The sequence below is a fragment of the Ranitomeya imitator genome, chromosome 1 (genome assembly GCF_032444005.1).
Source record: "Ranitomeya imitator isolate aRanImi1 chromosome 1, aRanImi1.pri, whole genome shotgun sequence".
Lineage (NCBI taxonomy): Eukaryota > Metazoa > Chordata > Amphibia > Anura > Dendrobatidae > Ranitomeya > Ranitomeya imitator.
Window position 1 is genome coordinate 156,564,349 of NC_091282.1, and position 18,138 is coordinate 156,582,486.

At 40.9% G+C, this 18,138-nt stretch overlaps 1 protein-coding gene across 3 annotated transcripts in view; it reads right to left on the minus strand.

The window, feature by feature from the left end:
- The window catches only part of MCTP1 (multiple C2 and transmembrane domain containing 1), a 1,531,547-nt gene that overhangs the window by 584,077 nt on the left and 929,332 nt on the right, over positions 1–18,138 (minus strand). For all 3 annotated transcript variants that reach the window (XM_069751887.1, XM_069751881.1, XM_069751897.1), the window contains exon 13: positions 267–369. In XM_069751887.1, the coding sequence (XP_069607988.1) occupies positions 267–369 (103 nt within the window). The remainder of the gene's footprint in view (positions 1–266; positions 370–18,138) is intronic.

Genomic DNA, 18,138 nt, shown 5'->3' on the forward strand with positions numbered 1-18,138 from the left:
GTGGCAATTCTGACAAGTACCTGTTCATTACCAGCACCGAGCCTGTCAGGAGAAATTAACTACCGTGGGATTCAACATGGTCGTGGAATGAGGGTGTTAAATTCGATTTATTATTTATTTTTTTCTTTTTGTCTGCGTTTGTGCGGACTGTTGAGAGATTTTTAATATCTCAGTTGAGAACTGACTGACATTTTACAGAAATTTTCATTTTTTTCCTTATGGATTGAGAGAAACATTGAGATGTATGGCAGGTGAATGAGACTTACAGACAGCAAGGGGATAGCAACTTTGCCCAGAAAGTCAGCACTTCGGTCTCGATCTTCATCATACACTGTCACTTCAAGGACGGAGTGGATATCATTGACATTGCTTTATGGGAAAAGGATATAGAGAAGGAAATAACAGATTATTAATTAGGAGAAGAATGCGTTTCCCATTTACAGCATATTTGCCACATGACGTTACACGAATCTAATGATTTCAATGTCTTGTATAAAAAAAATAGATAAACTCAGCTGTATATATTAGAAAAGACCTCCTATATAAAGGGCCCCCGATGTAAACTGATCAAGTCTTTCTTCTCATTGTCCCAGCATGACCACTATCCACCTTCATGGAGCCTACTATATTAAAATACTGTGTGATGATCAATTTACATTGAGAGTGCTCGTCCCTACATTACCCTGCATGAAGTTTAGGAGGGCACTCAGCAAATGTTTAAAAGGATTTGCATTGCAACGAGTGACATTTAAAGCTGACATTGCATGTCAATTTCTGTGCAGATTTTGCACAGATTTTTTTAAGCAGTAAATGAATCACCTTTAGTAAAAACTCATCTACTTTGCTGGGACTGAAAATCTGCAGCATATAAGCCCAGAAGGAACATACCCTAAATGAGTTGGCAATGCAAACTGAGTAAATATTCTATTATACAGGTGCTTCTCACTAAGTTAGAATATCATCAAAAAGTTAATTTATTTCAGTTCTTCAATACAAAAAGTGAAACTCATATATTATATAGAGTCATTACAATTTCAAGTGTTTATTTCTGTTTATCTTGATGATTATGGCTTACAGCCAATGAAAACCCAAAAGTCATTATCTCAGTAAATTAGAATACTTTATAACACCAGCTTGAAAAATTATTTTAAAATCAGAAATGTTGGCCTACTAAAATGTATGTTCAGTAAATGCACTCAACACTTGGTCGGGGCCCCTTTTATATCAATTACTGCATCAATTTGGCATGGAATGGGGGCGGGCAACCAGTCTGTGCCACTGCTGAGGTGTTATGGAAGCCCAGGTTGCATTGAAAGTATATCTCATCTTCCTCTTGACAATACCCCATATATTCTCTATGGGGCTAAGGTCAGGTGAGTTTGTTGGCCAATCAAGCACAGTGATACTGTTGTTTTTAAACCAGGCATTGGTACTTTTGGCAGTGTGGATAGGTGCCAAGTCTTGCTGGAAAATGAAATTTCTATCTCCAAAAAGCTTGTTGGCAGAGGGAAGCATGAAGTGCTCTAAAATTTCCTGGTAGATGGCTGCACTGACTTTGGTCTTGATAAAATACAGTGGACCTACCCGAGCAGATGACATGGCTCCCCAAACCATCACTGATTGTGTAAACTTCACACTAGACCTCAAGCAACTTGGATTGTGTCCTCTCCACTCTTCCTCCAGACTCTGGGACCTTGATTTCGAAATAAAATACAAAATTTTCTTTAATCTGAAAACAACACTTTGGGCCATTGAGCAACAGTCCAGTTCCTTTTCTCCTTGGCCCAGGTAAGACGCTTCTGCCGTTGTCTATTGGTCATAAGTGGCTTGACACAAGAAATGCGACACTTATACCCATGTCCTGGATACGCATGGGTGTGGTGGCTCTTGACACAATGACTCCAGCAGTAGTCCACTTCTTGTGATTCTCCCCCAAATTTTTGAATGGCCTTTTCTTAACAATTATTTCAAGGCTGCAGTTTTTCTACCACACTTTTTCCTTCCACTCAACTTTCTATTGATTTGCTTGGATACAGCACTCTGTGAACAGCCAGCTTTTTTAGCAATGACCTTTTGTGGCTTACCCGCCTTGTGGGGTGTGTCAGTTACTGCCTTCTGTTTCAAAAACCTGACCTGCACATCCAAACATAGACTCAGTGTGAACAGGTGCTGAACCTAGAGTCGCCAACTCGTATATAGTTAAGTAAATAAGGCAGCACACTGCAGCGCTAAAACATGCAAACTTGAAAACACGAAATTTGAACTGCATTACTGCACTAGAAATATGAAAAATGAGAGCTTTTAGCGCATAAAAATGGCCAATTTTATGTGTACCTGGTAGCCCCTTTACGGCATCTCTCTTATACCAGGTCCTACGCTTGCCTTACCTCGCTGAGAATAAACGTCTCAGTGGGTACATGTGAAACCTCTTCTTAGACTAAAATTCTCTCTCTCTGTGGAGGGGTATTGGACCTGCTGTAATTAAAACACCTGAAGCTAGGAGGCGGAGTGAACAATCAGAAGGCTAGAGAATACAGTGTGCTGCCTTATTTACTTAACTATATACGAGTTGGCGACTCTAGGTTCAGCACCTGTTCACACTGAGTCTATGTTTGGATGTGCAGGTCAGGTTTTTGAAATGTATTCTCTAGCCTTCTGATCGTGCACTCCGCCTCCTAGCTTCAGGTGTTTTAATTACAGCAGGTCCAATACCCCTCCACAGAGAGAGAGAATTTTAGTCTAAGAAGAGGTTTCACATGTACCCATTCAGATGGAGACGTTTATTCTCAGCGAGGTAAGGCAAGCGTAGGACCTGGTATAAGAGAGATGCCGTAAAGGGGCTACCAGGTACACATAAAATTGGCCATTTTTATGCGCTAAAAGCTCTCATTTTTCATATTTCTAGTGCAGTAATGCAGTTCAAATTTCGTGTTTTCAAGTTTGCATGTTTTAGCACTGCAGTGTGCTGCCTTATTTACTTAATTAGTTACTGCCTTCTGGACATCTGTCAAGTCAGCAGTCTTCCCCATGATTGTGGAGCCTACTGAAACAGACTAAGGGATCTTTTCAAATGATTACGAAGCCTTTGCAGGTGCTTTTTTGTTAATTATTCTAATTTATTGAGATAATGACCTTGGGGTTTTCAATGGCTGTAAGCCATAACCATCAACATTAACAGAAATAAACACTTGAAATAGATCACTCTGTTTATAATGACTCTATATAATATATGAGTTTCACTTTTTGTATTGAAGAACTGAAATTAACTTTTTGATGATATTCTAATTTGGTCAGATGCACTTGTACTTAATTATAATATGGGCTTTTAGGTCCCAATTTTAGCATTAATCTACTCCAATCCAAGGTTCATTCCTATACAAGAAGGGAACTTTCTCATTCCCTCAGTAATTGCATTCGACTATTCAAACTGTCTCTTTAGAGAAAAAGAGGACTTAAACTCTCGTGTCACTGATTAGACTTAGCAATACTAGAAGACAATATCGTCCCTTTAACAAGCCTTGCTATATAATGTAGGACAGTGTTCCCCAAGTCCGGGCCTCAAGAGCCACCAACAGGTAATGTTTTGATGATTTCCTTAGTATTGCATAGGTCATTGAATGCATGCCTGTCCAGGTGATGCAATTATCACCTGTGCAATACTAAGGAAATCCTGAAAACATGACCTGTTGGTGGCTCTTGAGGACCGGACTTGGGGAACACTGATGTAGGATAAAAGCTAAACCAGAATTTCAATTTGCAGTCATGTGTTTTTCTGGGGGCTTGCCCCTCCTCAGTGAAAAGCATGCGATCTGATTTAGGTGTATGAAAGGGCTCTAAATGAGGTCTAATTGGTAATGTTTTTACTAGTGGAGAGTGACATGCCTGATATGCCAGTGTAAGGAGACTTGTAGGCCATGCAATTCTCCTCTGGGAAATTGAGTATGCAAATTGTCACTTTAGAAAGGGAGAGGACCTGAATTTTAGTGCCATACATTGGAAGTAGTGATCGTAAAAGTCAATATCGACCTTTTGATTCTCGTTTGGCTTCTATCGTAAGGCATGTGGCAAGGCTCCTTATAGGGTCGATATTGGCTTTTAGGAATGCTACTTCCAATAGGTGGCACTAGAATTCACATCTTCTTCTGTAAAGAGGCAATTAGCACTTGACTAGTAAAGTGTTTGTAGGGGCTCAGATCTTTAGCTATGCCAGCAACCTTCACTATCTCTGTATGAGCCATTATGGCCTGGGAGGGTATCTGACTTAGCTAATGAATTAAGTCTGACAGATAGCCTCAACATTAGTCATGTGCAAAAACAGAGAGGGGGAAGCGCTCCCTTTCTGTTTTGGAACAAACCCAAAAGTTGAGAGGACACGCTTTAAATTTGAGATATTAACAGAGCTATCCGAAATAAAGTATATTAGTAAGTCTAATCAATGTACATTTCCAGCACATTTAAACACGTCCTCTGGATGGACAACACCTGCAAGGCCTTTTTGAAGAAAGATTTATTATTGAGTTCAATAAAAGCTGTATAAATCCATGTCCATTAAACTATCCCAAATCGAAACTACAGGCAACTTCAAAAAAGATATTGAAAAATGTTTAGTATCGAGTTTTGGTCTTTATTGAAGTGCATAATTAGCGATACCTGTTATCAATTTTGGAGGATGTCCTCTTTAAGTTTGCACAAAATGCTGTGATTCCCATATAAACCTAACAAATAAAACTGTCAATATGAATAATCTTTAGAGATTTCATCTGTCACTTTGACTTATTTTGACTTATTTTGTCTCTAATAGCTTTTCATCATATGTTCGATTCTGTCTTTTTTTTTTTTACAAAACACAATGCTGTATGTTGTACAATTTTTTAGACTTTGTCAAATACAGCAGGGAAATCAGTAAAATACATCTTTATCACAACCATCCAGTAGACAAACGTGGTGAAGTTGTAGAAATGTGTATTACATACAGTGCTGTCACTATTAGTGATGAGCGCAAGTGCTAGGCCTAGGGTGCTTGGGTATGCACCGAGTATTGCAGGTGCTCGAGTGACACGTTCGAGTCCCTGCGACCGCATGTTTCGTGGCTGCTAGACAGCCACAAAGCACGTGGGGATGCCCTTGTTTGTCTGTGAATCCCAGCATGTTTTGTGTCTAACAGCCACGAAACATGCGGCTGCGGTGATTCGAACATGTCACTCGAGCTCCTGCGATACTCGGTGCATACCCGAGCACCCTAGGCAAACTCAAGTAATGAGCACTTGCGCTCATCCCTAGTCATCATACATAAATAAAAAAACATTGTGAAGTTATACAGAAGTGTATAAATCTGGCCTTACACATTAGACAACTTTTGGATGACGTTTAGCTGACAGTTGTCTCTTCTGATTCACCATTACACAGGAATGCTTGGCTCGGCTAAGCATTCCTGTGTTTTCTATAAGGAAAGATGAGAACATCCCTGCCCAAATTATCTGGTAATAGGTTATCTGCCTGCAAATGGAATTCAATTCGATCGATCCTTTTCTTCCTCAATTCTGACTAGGGAGAGTTGGGAAGCCCCTACACACATTAAATGGCAATCTGATCTCGCCAGAATTGGCAAATCAGACCAATTTTATCTATGTAACTAGCTGAAGAGCCCGGCGTTGCCTGGGCATAGTAAATATCTGTGCTGAGTTATAGCACCTCACTTCTCTTATTTTCCCATCACACCTCTCATTTTCCCACTCACATCTCTCATTTTCTCCCTTACACCTCTCATTTCCCCCCTCATTCCTCTCATTCCCCCCTAACACTTGTCATTTCGACCTCACATCTGTCATTTTCCGATCACTCCACTATTTTCCCTCACTCCTTTCATTTTGCACTCACACCTTTTCATTTTCACCTCACACCCCTCATTTTCACCTCAACCCTCTCATTTTCCCCTCAGTATATACATGTTTGTCATCTCCCTTATATATAGTATACACCTGCATATCATCTCCTGTATATAGTATATACCTGTATGTCATCTCCCCTGTAATTAGTATATACCTGCTGTATGTCATCTCCTCCTGTATATTGTATATACCTATGTGTCATCTCCTCCTATATATAATATATACCTGTATGTCATCTCTTCTGTATATACTATATACCTGTATGTCATCTCTTCCTATATATAGTATATACCTGTATGTCATCTCCTGTATATAGTATATACCTGTACGTCATCTCCCCTGCATATAGTATATACCTACTGTATGTCATCTCCTCCTCTTTATACCTATGTGTCATCTCCTTTTTTATATAGTATATACCTGTATGTCATCTAATCCTGTATATAGTATATACGTGTGTCATCTCCTCCTGTATACAGTATATACCTGTAAGTCATCTCGTCCTGTATATAGTATATACCTGTGTGTCATCTGCTCCTGTATATAGTATATACCTGTGTGTCATCTCCTCCTGTATATAGTATATACCTGTGTGTCATATGCTCCTGTATATAGTATATATCTGTGTGTCATCTCCTCCTGTATACAGTATATACATGTGTCATCTCCCCTGTATATAGTATATACCTGTGTGTCATCTCCTCCTGTATATAGTATATACCTGTGTGTCATCTCCTCCTGTATATAGTATATATCTGTGTGTCATCTCCTCCTGTATATAGTATGTACCTGTATGTCATCTCCTCCTGTATATAGTATATACATGTGTGTCATCTCCTCCTGTATATAGTATATACCTGTAAGTCATCTCCTCCTGTATATAGTATATACCTGTGTGTCATCTGCTCCTGTATATAGTATATACCTGTGTGTCATCTCCCCTGCATATAGTATATACCTGTGTGTCATCTCCTCCTGTATATAGTATATACCTGTGTGTCATCTCCTCCTGTATATAGTATATACCTGTGTGTCATCTCCCCTGTATATAGTATATACCTGTGTGTCATCTCCCCTGTATATAGTATATACCTGTGTGTCATCTCCCCTGTATGTAGTATGTACCTGTATGTCATCTCCCCTGTATATAGTATATACCAGTGTGTCATCTCCTCCTGTATATAGTATATACCTGTATGTCATCTCCTCCTGTATATAGTATATACCTGTGTGTCATGTCCTCCTGTATATAGTATATACCTGTATGTCATCTCCTCCTGTATATAGTATATACCTGTATGTCATCTCCTGTATATAGTATATACCTGTGTGTCATCTCCCCTGTATATAGTATATACCTGTGTCATCTTCTCCTGTATATAGTATATACCTGGGTGTCATCTCTCCTGTATATAGTATATTCCTGTGTGTCATCTCCTCCTGTATATAGTATATACCTGTGTGTCATCTCCCCTGTATATAGTATATATCTGTGTGTCATCTCCCCTGTATATAGTATATATGTGTATGTCATCTCCTCCTGTATTAGACCGCATTCACACGTTATTTGGTCAGTATTTTTACCTCAGTAATTGTAAGCTAAATTGGCAGCCTGATAAATCCCCAGCCAACAGGAAGCCCTCCCCCCTGGCAGTATATATTAGCTCACATACACACATAATAGACAGGTCATGTGACTGACAGCTGCCGTATTTCCTATATGGTACATTTGTTGCTCTTGTAGTTTGTCTGCTTATTAATCAGATTTTTATTTTTGAAGGATAATACCAGACTTGTGTGTGTTTTAGGGCGAGTTTCATGTGTCAAGTTGTGTGTGTTGAGTTTTGTGTGGCGACATGCGTGTAGCAACTTTTGTGTGTCGAGTTGCATGTGAAAGGTTAGTGTAGCAAGTTGTGTGCAGCAAGTTTTGCGCATGGCGAGTTATGCGCATGGTGAGTTTTATGTGTCGTGCGTTTTGAGAATGTGCAAGTTTTGTGTGAGGCAACTTTTGCATGTGTTGCAACTTTTGTGCATGTGGCAAATTTTCCACGTGTGCAAGTTTTGCTAGTGGTGAGTTTTCCATGAGGTGAGTTTTGCACGTGTGGCGAGTCTTGAGCGGCGACTTTTGTGTTTTGACTTTTATGTGGCAAGTTTGGTGTATGTGTGGTGAAATGTGTGAGGATGAGGGTGGTATATGTGTTCAAGCATGTGGTACTGTGTGGCGCATTTTGTGTGTGTGTTCATATCCCCATGTGTGGTGAGTATCACATGTCAGGGCCCCACCTTAGCAACTGTACGGTATATACTCTTTGGCGCCATCGCTCTCACTCTTTAAGTCCCCCTTGTTCACATCTGGCAGCTGTCAATTTGCCTCCAATACTTTTCCTTTCACTTTTTCCCCATTATGTAGATAGTGGTAAAATTGTTTGGTGAATTGGAACGCGCGGGGTTAAAATTTTGCCTCACATCATAGCCCATGACGCTCTCGGGGTCCAGACGTGTGACTGTGCAAAATTTTGTGGCTGTAGCTGCGACGGTGCAGATGCCAATACCGGACATACACACATACATACACAAACACACACACACACACGCACACACACACACATATACACACATTCAGCTTAATATATTAGATATCACAAAGGTAAAAAAAGACAGAAAACAGAACACAATACATATAGGGATAAGGTACACACTGGTCAAGATATATAATAAACACTTGTGTTCCCTTATGTGGCACAGTGCCCAATGGTCCACCTCCGGCACTAAGGCCTAGATACAATTGCAATCTATGGACAATTTAAAGTTACTCTCCTGGTTGTTTGAGGATATTGTTAGACCATCCATCAGAAGATTGCAACTCAGCCGACTTTGTAAAAATACAATGGCCTTAAGCTTACCAGTAAATACCAGAAATAAATGTAATGGAGGATTTGTGAATGGTTAACACATCAACCGTGATCTAAACCCCTTGCATGCAAGAAACCTCTCACATATTCCATATCAGGTGAAACAAGTTTTTTTTCTATAGAGTGTAACCTAAATCCATCTATCTATATAATCATCTAAGGGGAACTTCCGTCTGTCTGTCTGTCTGTAACGGAAATCCCTCGTCGCTGATGAATCAGCGACGGGCATAGTCCGGCCGCGAATTCGCCCCTCCCTACTTCCATCCAGTCAGTGTCCGCTCCATACTCCCCTCCAGTCAGCGCTTACACAGGGTCAATGGCAGCGTTAACGGACCTCGTTATGCCACGGTGTAACACACTCCGTTAACGCTGCTATTAACCCTGTGTGACCAACTTTTTACTATTGATGTTGCCTATGGCTGTGTTATATACTGTATGGGCTGTGTTATATACTATGTGGCCTGTGTTATATACTGTGTGGGCTATGCTATATATTACGTGGGCTGTGCTATATATTACGTGGGCTGTGCTATATATTATGTGGGCTGCTATATACTACTTGGCTGTGTTATATACTACGTGGCTGTCAGTGTTACATGGGCTGTGTTGCATGGGCTGTGTTATATACTGCGTGGGCTGTGCTATATACTATGTGGGTTGTGTTATATACTATGTGGCTGCTATATACTACGTGGCTGCTATATACTACGTGACTGTGCTATATACTATGTGGCTGTGCTATATACTACATTGCTGTGCTATATACTACGTGGCTGTGCTATATGCTACGTGGCTGTGCTATATACTATGTGGCTGTGCTATATACTATGTAGCTGTGCTATATACTACGTGGCTGTGCTATATACTACGTGGCTGATATATACTATGTGGGCTGTGTTATATACTATGTAGCTGTGCTATATACTATGTGGCTGTGCTATATACTATGTGGCTGTGCTATATACTATGTAGCTGTGCTATATACTGCGTGGGCTGTATTATATACTACGTAGCTGCGCTATATACTATGTGGCTGTGCTATATACTATGTAGCCATGCTATATACTATGTGGCTGTGCTATATACTACGTGGCTGATATAAACTATGTGGGCTGTGTTATATACTACGTAGCTGTGCTATATACTACGTGGCTGTGCTATATACTATGTAGCTGTGCTATATACTACGTGGCTGTGCTATATACTATGTAGCTGTGCTATATACTACGTGGCTGTGCTATATACTATGTAGCTGTGCTATATACTACGTGGCTGTGCTATATACTACGTGGCTGATATATACTACGTGGGCTGTGTTATATACTATGTAGCTGTGGTATATACTACGTGGCTGTGTTATATACTACGTGGATGCTATATAATAAGTGGCTGTGCTATATACTACGTGGCTGTCTGTGTTACGAGGGCTGTGCTATATACTATGTGGCTGTGATATACATACATACATACATATTCTAGTATACCTGATGTGTTAGAATCAGGCCACCATCTAGTATTTTAGAAAAGTCTCTCATCGTTACAGGTCCCACTTCTAGGTCCCCCACTTGTTAGGTGAATAGGAGTCACCTCCTCAAACAGTCAGTACTTCAGAATGGAGGTTGTTCTCTCCTCTACAGATTATTGGTGTTGAAATAACAGCCTAGCATTTCATAATACCTGTAATTTATGGGCAGAGAGCTCTTCACAGAAGGCCACCTTTTTAAAAACCACGTATAGATAGACAAGCATTTTCATATGCAGAAAGCTTGAATGCTGCATAGTACAGTAGTGCAGGCCCTTGGCTGTGCACCCATGATTCCTAACACAAGTCAATTAAAGGTGTCATCCCATAAACAAAGTACCGTACATGTTAATCAAAAATTATTGGAATAAAATAAATTCCACATTTGGATGTGTTATTTTTCTTTTTTCCCTGTGCTGAGATAATCTTATAAATGTGTCCCTACTATGTACTGTGTAAGAGCTGTGTTTGATTGTGCAGGAAGATGGTTGGTATTTAGCACAGCTCATGGCCAGGAGAGGAATCAAAAGATCCTATACAGACAGATGATGCTTTCTGTAAGGTAAAGCATTTTCAGCATATTTTTAAATGATTTAGGCTGGTTTCACACTTGCGTGGGGCAGAGCTGCGGAGGGCTGCGCAGTTCCTCTATTAAGCCCCACCCACTGTCTCATCTCTTCTATTCAGCTCCAGCTACGTCGGCATGCGTCCTGCGTACCTATCTTTAACATTGGGCATGCAGGCTACGCGAATGTATGTGGATGCCTCCACATGCGTCATTTTGACGCTGCACCGACCGCAACAAAATGCAACATGTTGCCTTCAACGCAGTTCAGCACAGTGTCAAAACGACGCATGTGGAGGCATCCGCATACATTCACATGGCCTGTGTACCCAATGTTGAAGATAGGTACTCAGGACGCATGCCGACATAGGCGGAGCTGAATCGAAGAGGTGCGGCTGTGGGCGGAGCTTAGCTGAGGAACTAAGCAGCCCTCCGCAGCTCTGCCCAATGCAGTGTGAAACCAGCCTTACCTCACAGAAAATCAGCTGTGATCTCAAGCTGTCCTGTCTGTATACTCTTTTGCTTTTTCCCTTGCCCAAGATCAGTGGTATGATCAGACCATGTCCCTGTACAGTCAGACACGGCCATTACACAGTACACAACAGGGACATATTTATAAGATTATCTCGGTACAAGAACATTTTTGTTAACACATCCAATTGTGGAACTTTTTATTCCAAAATCTATTAATTAAAATATCATTTGTTCATGGGAAAACCACTTTAAATTGCAGATGTGACACTGAGTCACTTCTCACCGACAAGCCGTGAGTCGGGATAGTTGAGAGTCCAAGGTCAAAAGCAAGGAGGGTTTGTCATAAACGGAAGGAAGAGACAAAAGTGTAGTCAGGTAACAGTCTGAGGTCAAAATACCAGGAGGGTAGCGGATCAGAGCAAAGGTGTTAAATAGACGGATGGTCAGAACGAGGTACAAGGTCAGGCAACGAAAGATATACAAAACAAATGCAATGCACAGAGAGACAAACCACAGAAAAGCTCAATGTATGTCCGGCATAAGTCTGGAACTAATAGTAAAGTTAAGTAGCCTGGCAATCACCTATGACAATGAACACCTGAAGAAGGCCAGCACCTCCCACTTTCAGCTCAGCATGCCTCTGCACCAGACTGGAAACTGAGCTGTCCATGAAAGTACTGACAGCTTCAGTATGCTCTTGTACCAGATTGAATAGCTGCATCCCAGACACACTTAGGGGTGAAATCGTGACAGCAGTGTTGTGAAAGAAGTAGACATGCTGTAAAGATGTACCAAACTTAACCAGCGTTGTGGACTATGCTACTATCGTGCACAACTTTGTACTTACTATGAGGAGCTAGTAGTGTAGTCTCTGGAGCATGATATTTGAGAAAAGTAGAGTGTCATCTATACAGATGATGCTTGCTACATATGTAGTGATATGGACTGCAGTGACAGCAATCTTTAGCATAATATATATTTACATTGGTTACACTGTATCTTGACTTTGCACCAAGACATGGAATAGTGCTGTATATATTGAGAGATAAACTATTTTTACTGTACTAGCCATGAACATATTTCAAATTTTGTTTCATTTATATTGTAGGATATTTGATTTTCACCCTCTCCGGTGTGAGTAAAATAGCAACCACTCTTTTACAGCATGCAATAAGTAAGGCAAACCGTATTAGAAGATTCCAGTTAGTGTCTGTAAATCTGTATGAGTCTTGTGACTCATTTAATCACACAGCTAAATAAGATAGCTGAATGTTCTTGTAGAGTTCTCTTCCGGAGTTAATCTTAAAATCTTCCAACTCTAAAACGAATGCTATACTACATAAACAAATTGAGAAATAAGATGAAATTTACACACATTTACGAAGCTTTTGAAAGTTAAAGGGAGGTGATATAAAATATAAAGCCCATATGACTTGGTTTAATAAGTTGTTATTGCAAACCATTTTTATCATACAAACTTCTGCAATATAGTGTGTCTGCCTCAATCAGGGAAAGTAAGATTCAAGGATGTTATCTCTTTGCACTTAAATGCCAATTTCCTCATGCATTTCAAGCCTAGCAAGACTACAGGAAAGGTTGCAGTGACATTGTTTCAGTACATCGAAGAAGTCATCAGAAATTCCATCCAGCAAAGAAAAGGCAAAAAAAAATATGAAGGGAAAAAAAACCACCACAAAGAAGCCTATAAAACCTCGGAGTAACATGACAAGTAAAATTTCACACTTGGATATAAAGTACTTGAGGTGAAAGCGTAATCGTAACTTTAAATGGAAATTACTCATATATTGAAGTACCATTTGTTACGCTTGCTCATGATAATATAGAAACATTATCGTGAACTAAATTTTAATATTGAGACACTCGGTAGTTTCAAGTTTTGTTTCAAAGATCTCGAGGCCAATGTTATCCAGTATACCATGTGGGGAGCAAGATTGTACTACAGAAAAAAGGTGGAATGGTTTAATAAAGAAGCCGAAAAATTATAATTTTCCTATTCCATTTTGTTCTAATATTATTTGATTACATGCTCTGAGACACATTGATCCCACACCTACCGCAGGGAGGAGGGTTAGGTGGACACTTAAAGCACCATTAGAAGCACCATTAATAGAGAGATATTTAATGCAGCACGGGACGGCAGCCATGGGAGAGTCAATTGTCTGCTCTTGTCATAGCCGGCATGAAAGAGTGGGTCGGCCGTACACCTGAGCAAGCCAATGGTGTTGGCTAGCCAGGACCATGAATTCCACAGATTAATAAAGGAGACTTCCATTCCAACACAGAGACTTTACTAAACTTGATAAAGGTTTTATACAAGGGATATCGTGTACACAGTCTTTAGCATGTTTTCTTCACAGTATGAAACTTTTTCAGTCCTATAGTATCCTTCCTCTGTAGGCTATTCCAGGGGTATGCAGCTTATCTGGTTCATCCAAAGCATTGACCTCAACGATAAAAGGTCTTGACGGATCGGGTTGTACCAACACGGGTGCTGAAGTAAAACATTTCTTCAGTGTCTGGAAGGAATTTTCTGCGGCCACAGACCAATATTTTACATCCGCCCCTTTGAGAGTGAGGTCCGTCAAGGGTTTCACCACCTGCGAAAACCCTTTAATGAACTTCCTATAGTAATTAGCGAAGCCCAGGAATTGCTGCAACCCCTTCAGGTCATCAGGTTGCACCCAATCCGAAATGGCCTGAACCTTCCCCGGATCCATGTGGAACCCCTCCCCTGATATATTTAAACCCAGAGAAGACAGTTCTTGCAAAAAGAATGAACACTTCTCCAGCTTAGCGTATAATTGGTTCTCCCTGAGTCTCATAAGAACCGAACGTAAATGGTATAAATGTGATTGACTGTCCTCTGAGTATATCAAGATGTCATACAGGAAAATGACCACATTGCGCCTAATCAAGTCAGAAAAAAACAACATTAATGAATTTCTGGAAAACAGCAGGGGTGTTAGTGAGACCGAAGGGCATAACCAAATTTTCAAACAACGCCTCAGTCGTCAGAAACGATATTTTCCATTCATCTCCCTCCCAGATCCTTATAGGTTTATAAGCCCCTCGTAAGTCAAGCTTAGAAAACCATTTGATTCATGTGAGTTGATTACATAAATTGGGATTCAGAGGAAGAGGGTACATGTTCTTCACAGTAATCTTATTCAGTTCCCAAAAGTCGAGGCACAATCGCAAACCACCATCTTTTTTCTGCGCAAAGAAAAACCCTGCCACCATGGGTGAGACAGAGGGGCGAATATGCCCCTTGCGGAGGTTCTCTGTGATGTACTCTTTCATGGCCTGACACTCAGGCCTGGACAAATTGTACAGACTTGGTAATTTGGCTTCTGGGACTAAATCAATAGCACAATCACAAGGTCGATGTGATGGTAGCGCCTCAGCCTCACTTTCGGAAAACACGTCTTCGAAGTCCTTCAGGTACTCTGGAATACCCTCCAGACCGACAGACAACACAGATACAGATTTTACCGGGTTAACAAAAGGTCCCAGGATACAGTGATTTCCCCCGCCACCCAATCAATGACAGGATTGTGGCGTTGCAGCCAGGGCATCCCCAATACCAGTCCTGTAGGCAGATTATTCATAACGAAACAACTTAAGTTTTCCACATGAGTGGAACCCACTTTCAGAGAAAAGACATCAGTCCTGAAACAAATTCCATTCCGGGTAAGAGGGGATGAATCAACAGCCACAATTTTAACAGGGTCTTTCAGTCTGACTGCCCCTATCTTATTTCAAGTCACAACTTGGGCATCAATTAAATTAATGGAAGAACCGCAGTCAACAAAGGCAGTGGTCACCACAGGACCGCCAGCAAGTTCAAATTCCACCTGGAGCACAATCTTTGAAAGCGAGAAAAATTGTACCTGGGAGTCTGGACAACCTTCATGATTGTTGCCCAGACTCAGTAGTTTCTCTGACGGTTTCACTGAAGAAGGACAAGAGAGGCAGATCCTTTTCCAATGTCCAGAGGCTCTACAGTAAAAGCATAGTAAGTTGTCTCTATGGTACCTTCTCTCTTTCTCCACAACTGAGACTGACCCAATCTCCATGGGCTCAGATACAGGTGCAGTGTCACACAATTTGGAGTACAAGGGAGTCTCTTGTTGCATCACTCCTCTAGCATGGAGTCTCCGGTCCATCCGGACCACCTACGTCATGGTGTCCTCCAGGGTATCTAGGATGAAGTGCCAGAGCGTCCTTTAGATGGTCAGACAGGCCCTTGCGGAACAACCCCCTCAGGGTGGCGGCATTCCAAGATACTTCGGCTGCCAACGTCTAAATTCTGGGAATTCTGAGCAGAACCATTCAGCGGAGTGCCTCCCCTGTGTCACACTCATAACCATATCCTCTGCCAGACACACTCTATCAAGCTCACCATAAATGTGCTCCAGAGCCTTAAAAAACAGGTTCACAGTCATGCGTTCAGCAGCATAGGAAGAGAGACAGAAAGCCCATGCCTGTGGGGCCATCTTTAACAAGGACATTAAGATCCCCACTCTCTGCCTTTCATTTCCAGAGGCCTGAGGACGCAATTCAAAAAACAACTTGGATCCTTCCTTGAAGACCCTAAACAATTCTTTTTATCTCCGGAAGAATTTTCAGGCAACTTTACCGGTGGCTCAGGGTCTGCTAGAGATACATCAGTGGGGCCCCCCTCCTGTAACCCCAATGGAGCAGACCCCTGTAAAGCACCTGCCACATCTCTCTGCACCTGTTGGTGCGAGTGGCCCAGGGCTTGCTGCTCCATGGACAGCCTCTGCATAAGCTGGGAAAGCTCATTAACCTGCCTCGTGAGAGCCTGTACCGGATCCATAATATACTAACACCGCACCACCAGGGAAAGACTGTATGGTCAGCTATAGCGTCATGGCTCCCGGTCTTACTGCTAAGGGGAGAGCTGCACACAGCAGCAAGGGAGCTGAGCAAAACGTTGGGTTACTAACCAGGTAACAAACAGGACCTGAACCATTTGAAAGAGTGGGAGGTGGTCAGGGGCGGAGCCAGACGCCGGGGTGCAGAGGAGACGATACACACAGGAGAATAGTCAAACAAGCTAAGATCAGAATCAGGAGATCACAAGGTACCAAAGGGGAGAGACAGGGGATTGTCAGAGGAGAAGCCAGAGGTCAGAAATTCAAAAGAACAAATGAGCATAGTAACGCAATGAGAGCAAGGAACACAATTGCAAACCAAGCACACACTGCAGGGAACAGGCACACAGACAAGACGAAAGCATAGCTGACAGAGAATCCTAGCTTGGAGTGAGTATAAATACCCTCCCAGATCCAAAGGGAGGCCAGCAAAATTAACAAGACATTAACCATGTCCTAACCATGACAGTTTGTCAATATTTGGGCCAAAATATACAAGCTCGCAACCCATGTCAAAGGTCCTCATTATCTTGTGAGTCCTTATACTACATACAAAGACATTTCACTGAAAAAAGGACATTAATATTTCAGTGACGTCTTTCATTGATTTTTGCAAAAAGTTACAGGTTAAAAATGACACAAACCAAATATTTTTTTAACTACTGTAATAGTAAGAAAACTATTCATGCTTGATATCGCTGTAATTGTACCGAACTGAACAATTAATGCCATAAAAACAAAACCTCAAAAAACATGGCTAATTTGGGATTTTTTTATCTATTCATTGAACTTTTAATATTGTTCCTGCTTCTCAGTACATTATATGTAAAATGAATGATGTTAATTAAAACTTCAACTAGTCCAGCAAAAAACAATCCCTCATACAGCTATTTTGAGGGAAGGATAAAAAAAAGTTACAGCTTTTTGAAGAAGGTGAGAAAAAAATGAAAATTGGATGCATCATTTAAGAACTTAATAAAATCTATCACTGGATATATCCAGGATATTATATTTGTGATCAATACACTTCAAAATAAAGAATGGGGGAAGAACTCTTTATGGATGACCGTTGATGTGACCTTGCTGTACATCATCATCATATGATAGAAGCACTACAATGGTTCCTTGTGACATAGTGATTTCAACCCAGACTCAAGATCTTATTTATGCAACTACATGTATTAATTGTTGAAATGCAATTTTCTGGAATTTCAATGGGAAGACATTTTCTAGTATACTGCAAGAAAAAAATACCTGTATTGTAACTGGAAACCATTTACAATGTTTTTGGTTCTCATTTTGGGAGGTCCTGTGGTGATCATAGCAAATCTGACTGATTATTTTAATAGCAAGCCCATGAATCTTCATTTCACAGTTAATTATGGCTGCCAAAAAATCAGACTTTTTTATTTGTTACTTATACATGATGGAAAAACTGGTAAAGGGGAAACTAGAATGTTTCATAAATTCACAGCTAACTATTTGTCACCTTTCATTATGACAAATTCCAGGAAAATAGTAAACACAATAAGTGGTAATTGGGAGATTGGGGTATAATGGTAATAATAATAACTGTTGAAGAAAAAAAAATACAATCTATAAAGACATCTCCAGAGAGGGGGCATATCACCCTCACATTGAACACATGGGATTAATTATAACTGGGGAAGTGAGAAACTAATTATAACTGGGGAAGTAAGAGAGAGAGCACTGACAATTCAGCCTCCATTGAAGTAGGAACCTCCTGTCATGAACAGGTAATTACAGCAGAGATCTGCTCTGGGAGTCAGCCACCAAGACTTGGATTCATTTACACAGAGGCGGAGAAGTACACTTCTGAGACATGAGCTTCCTCTGT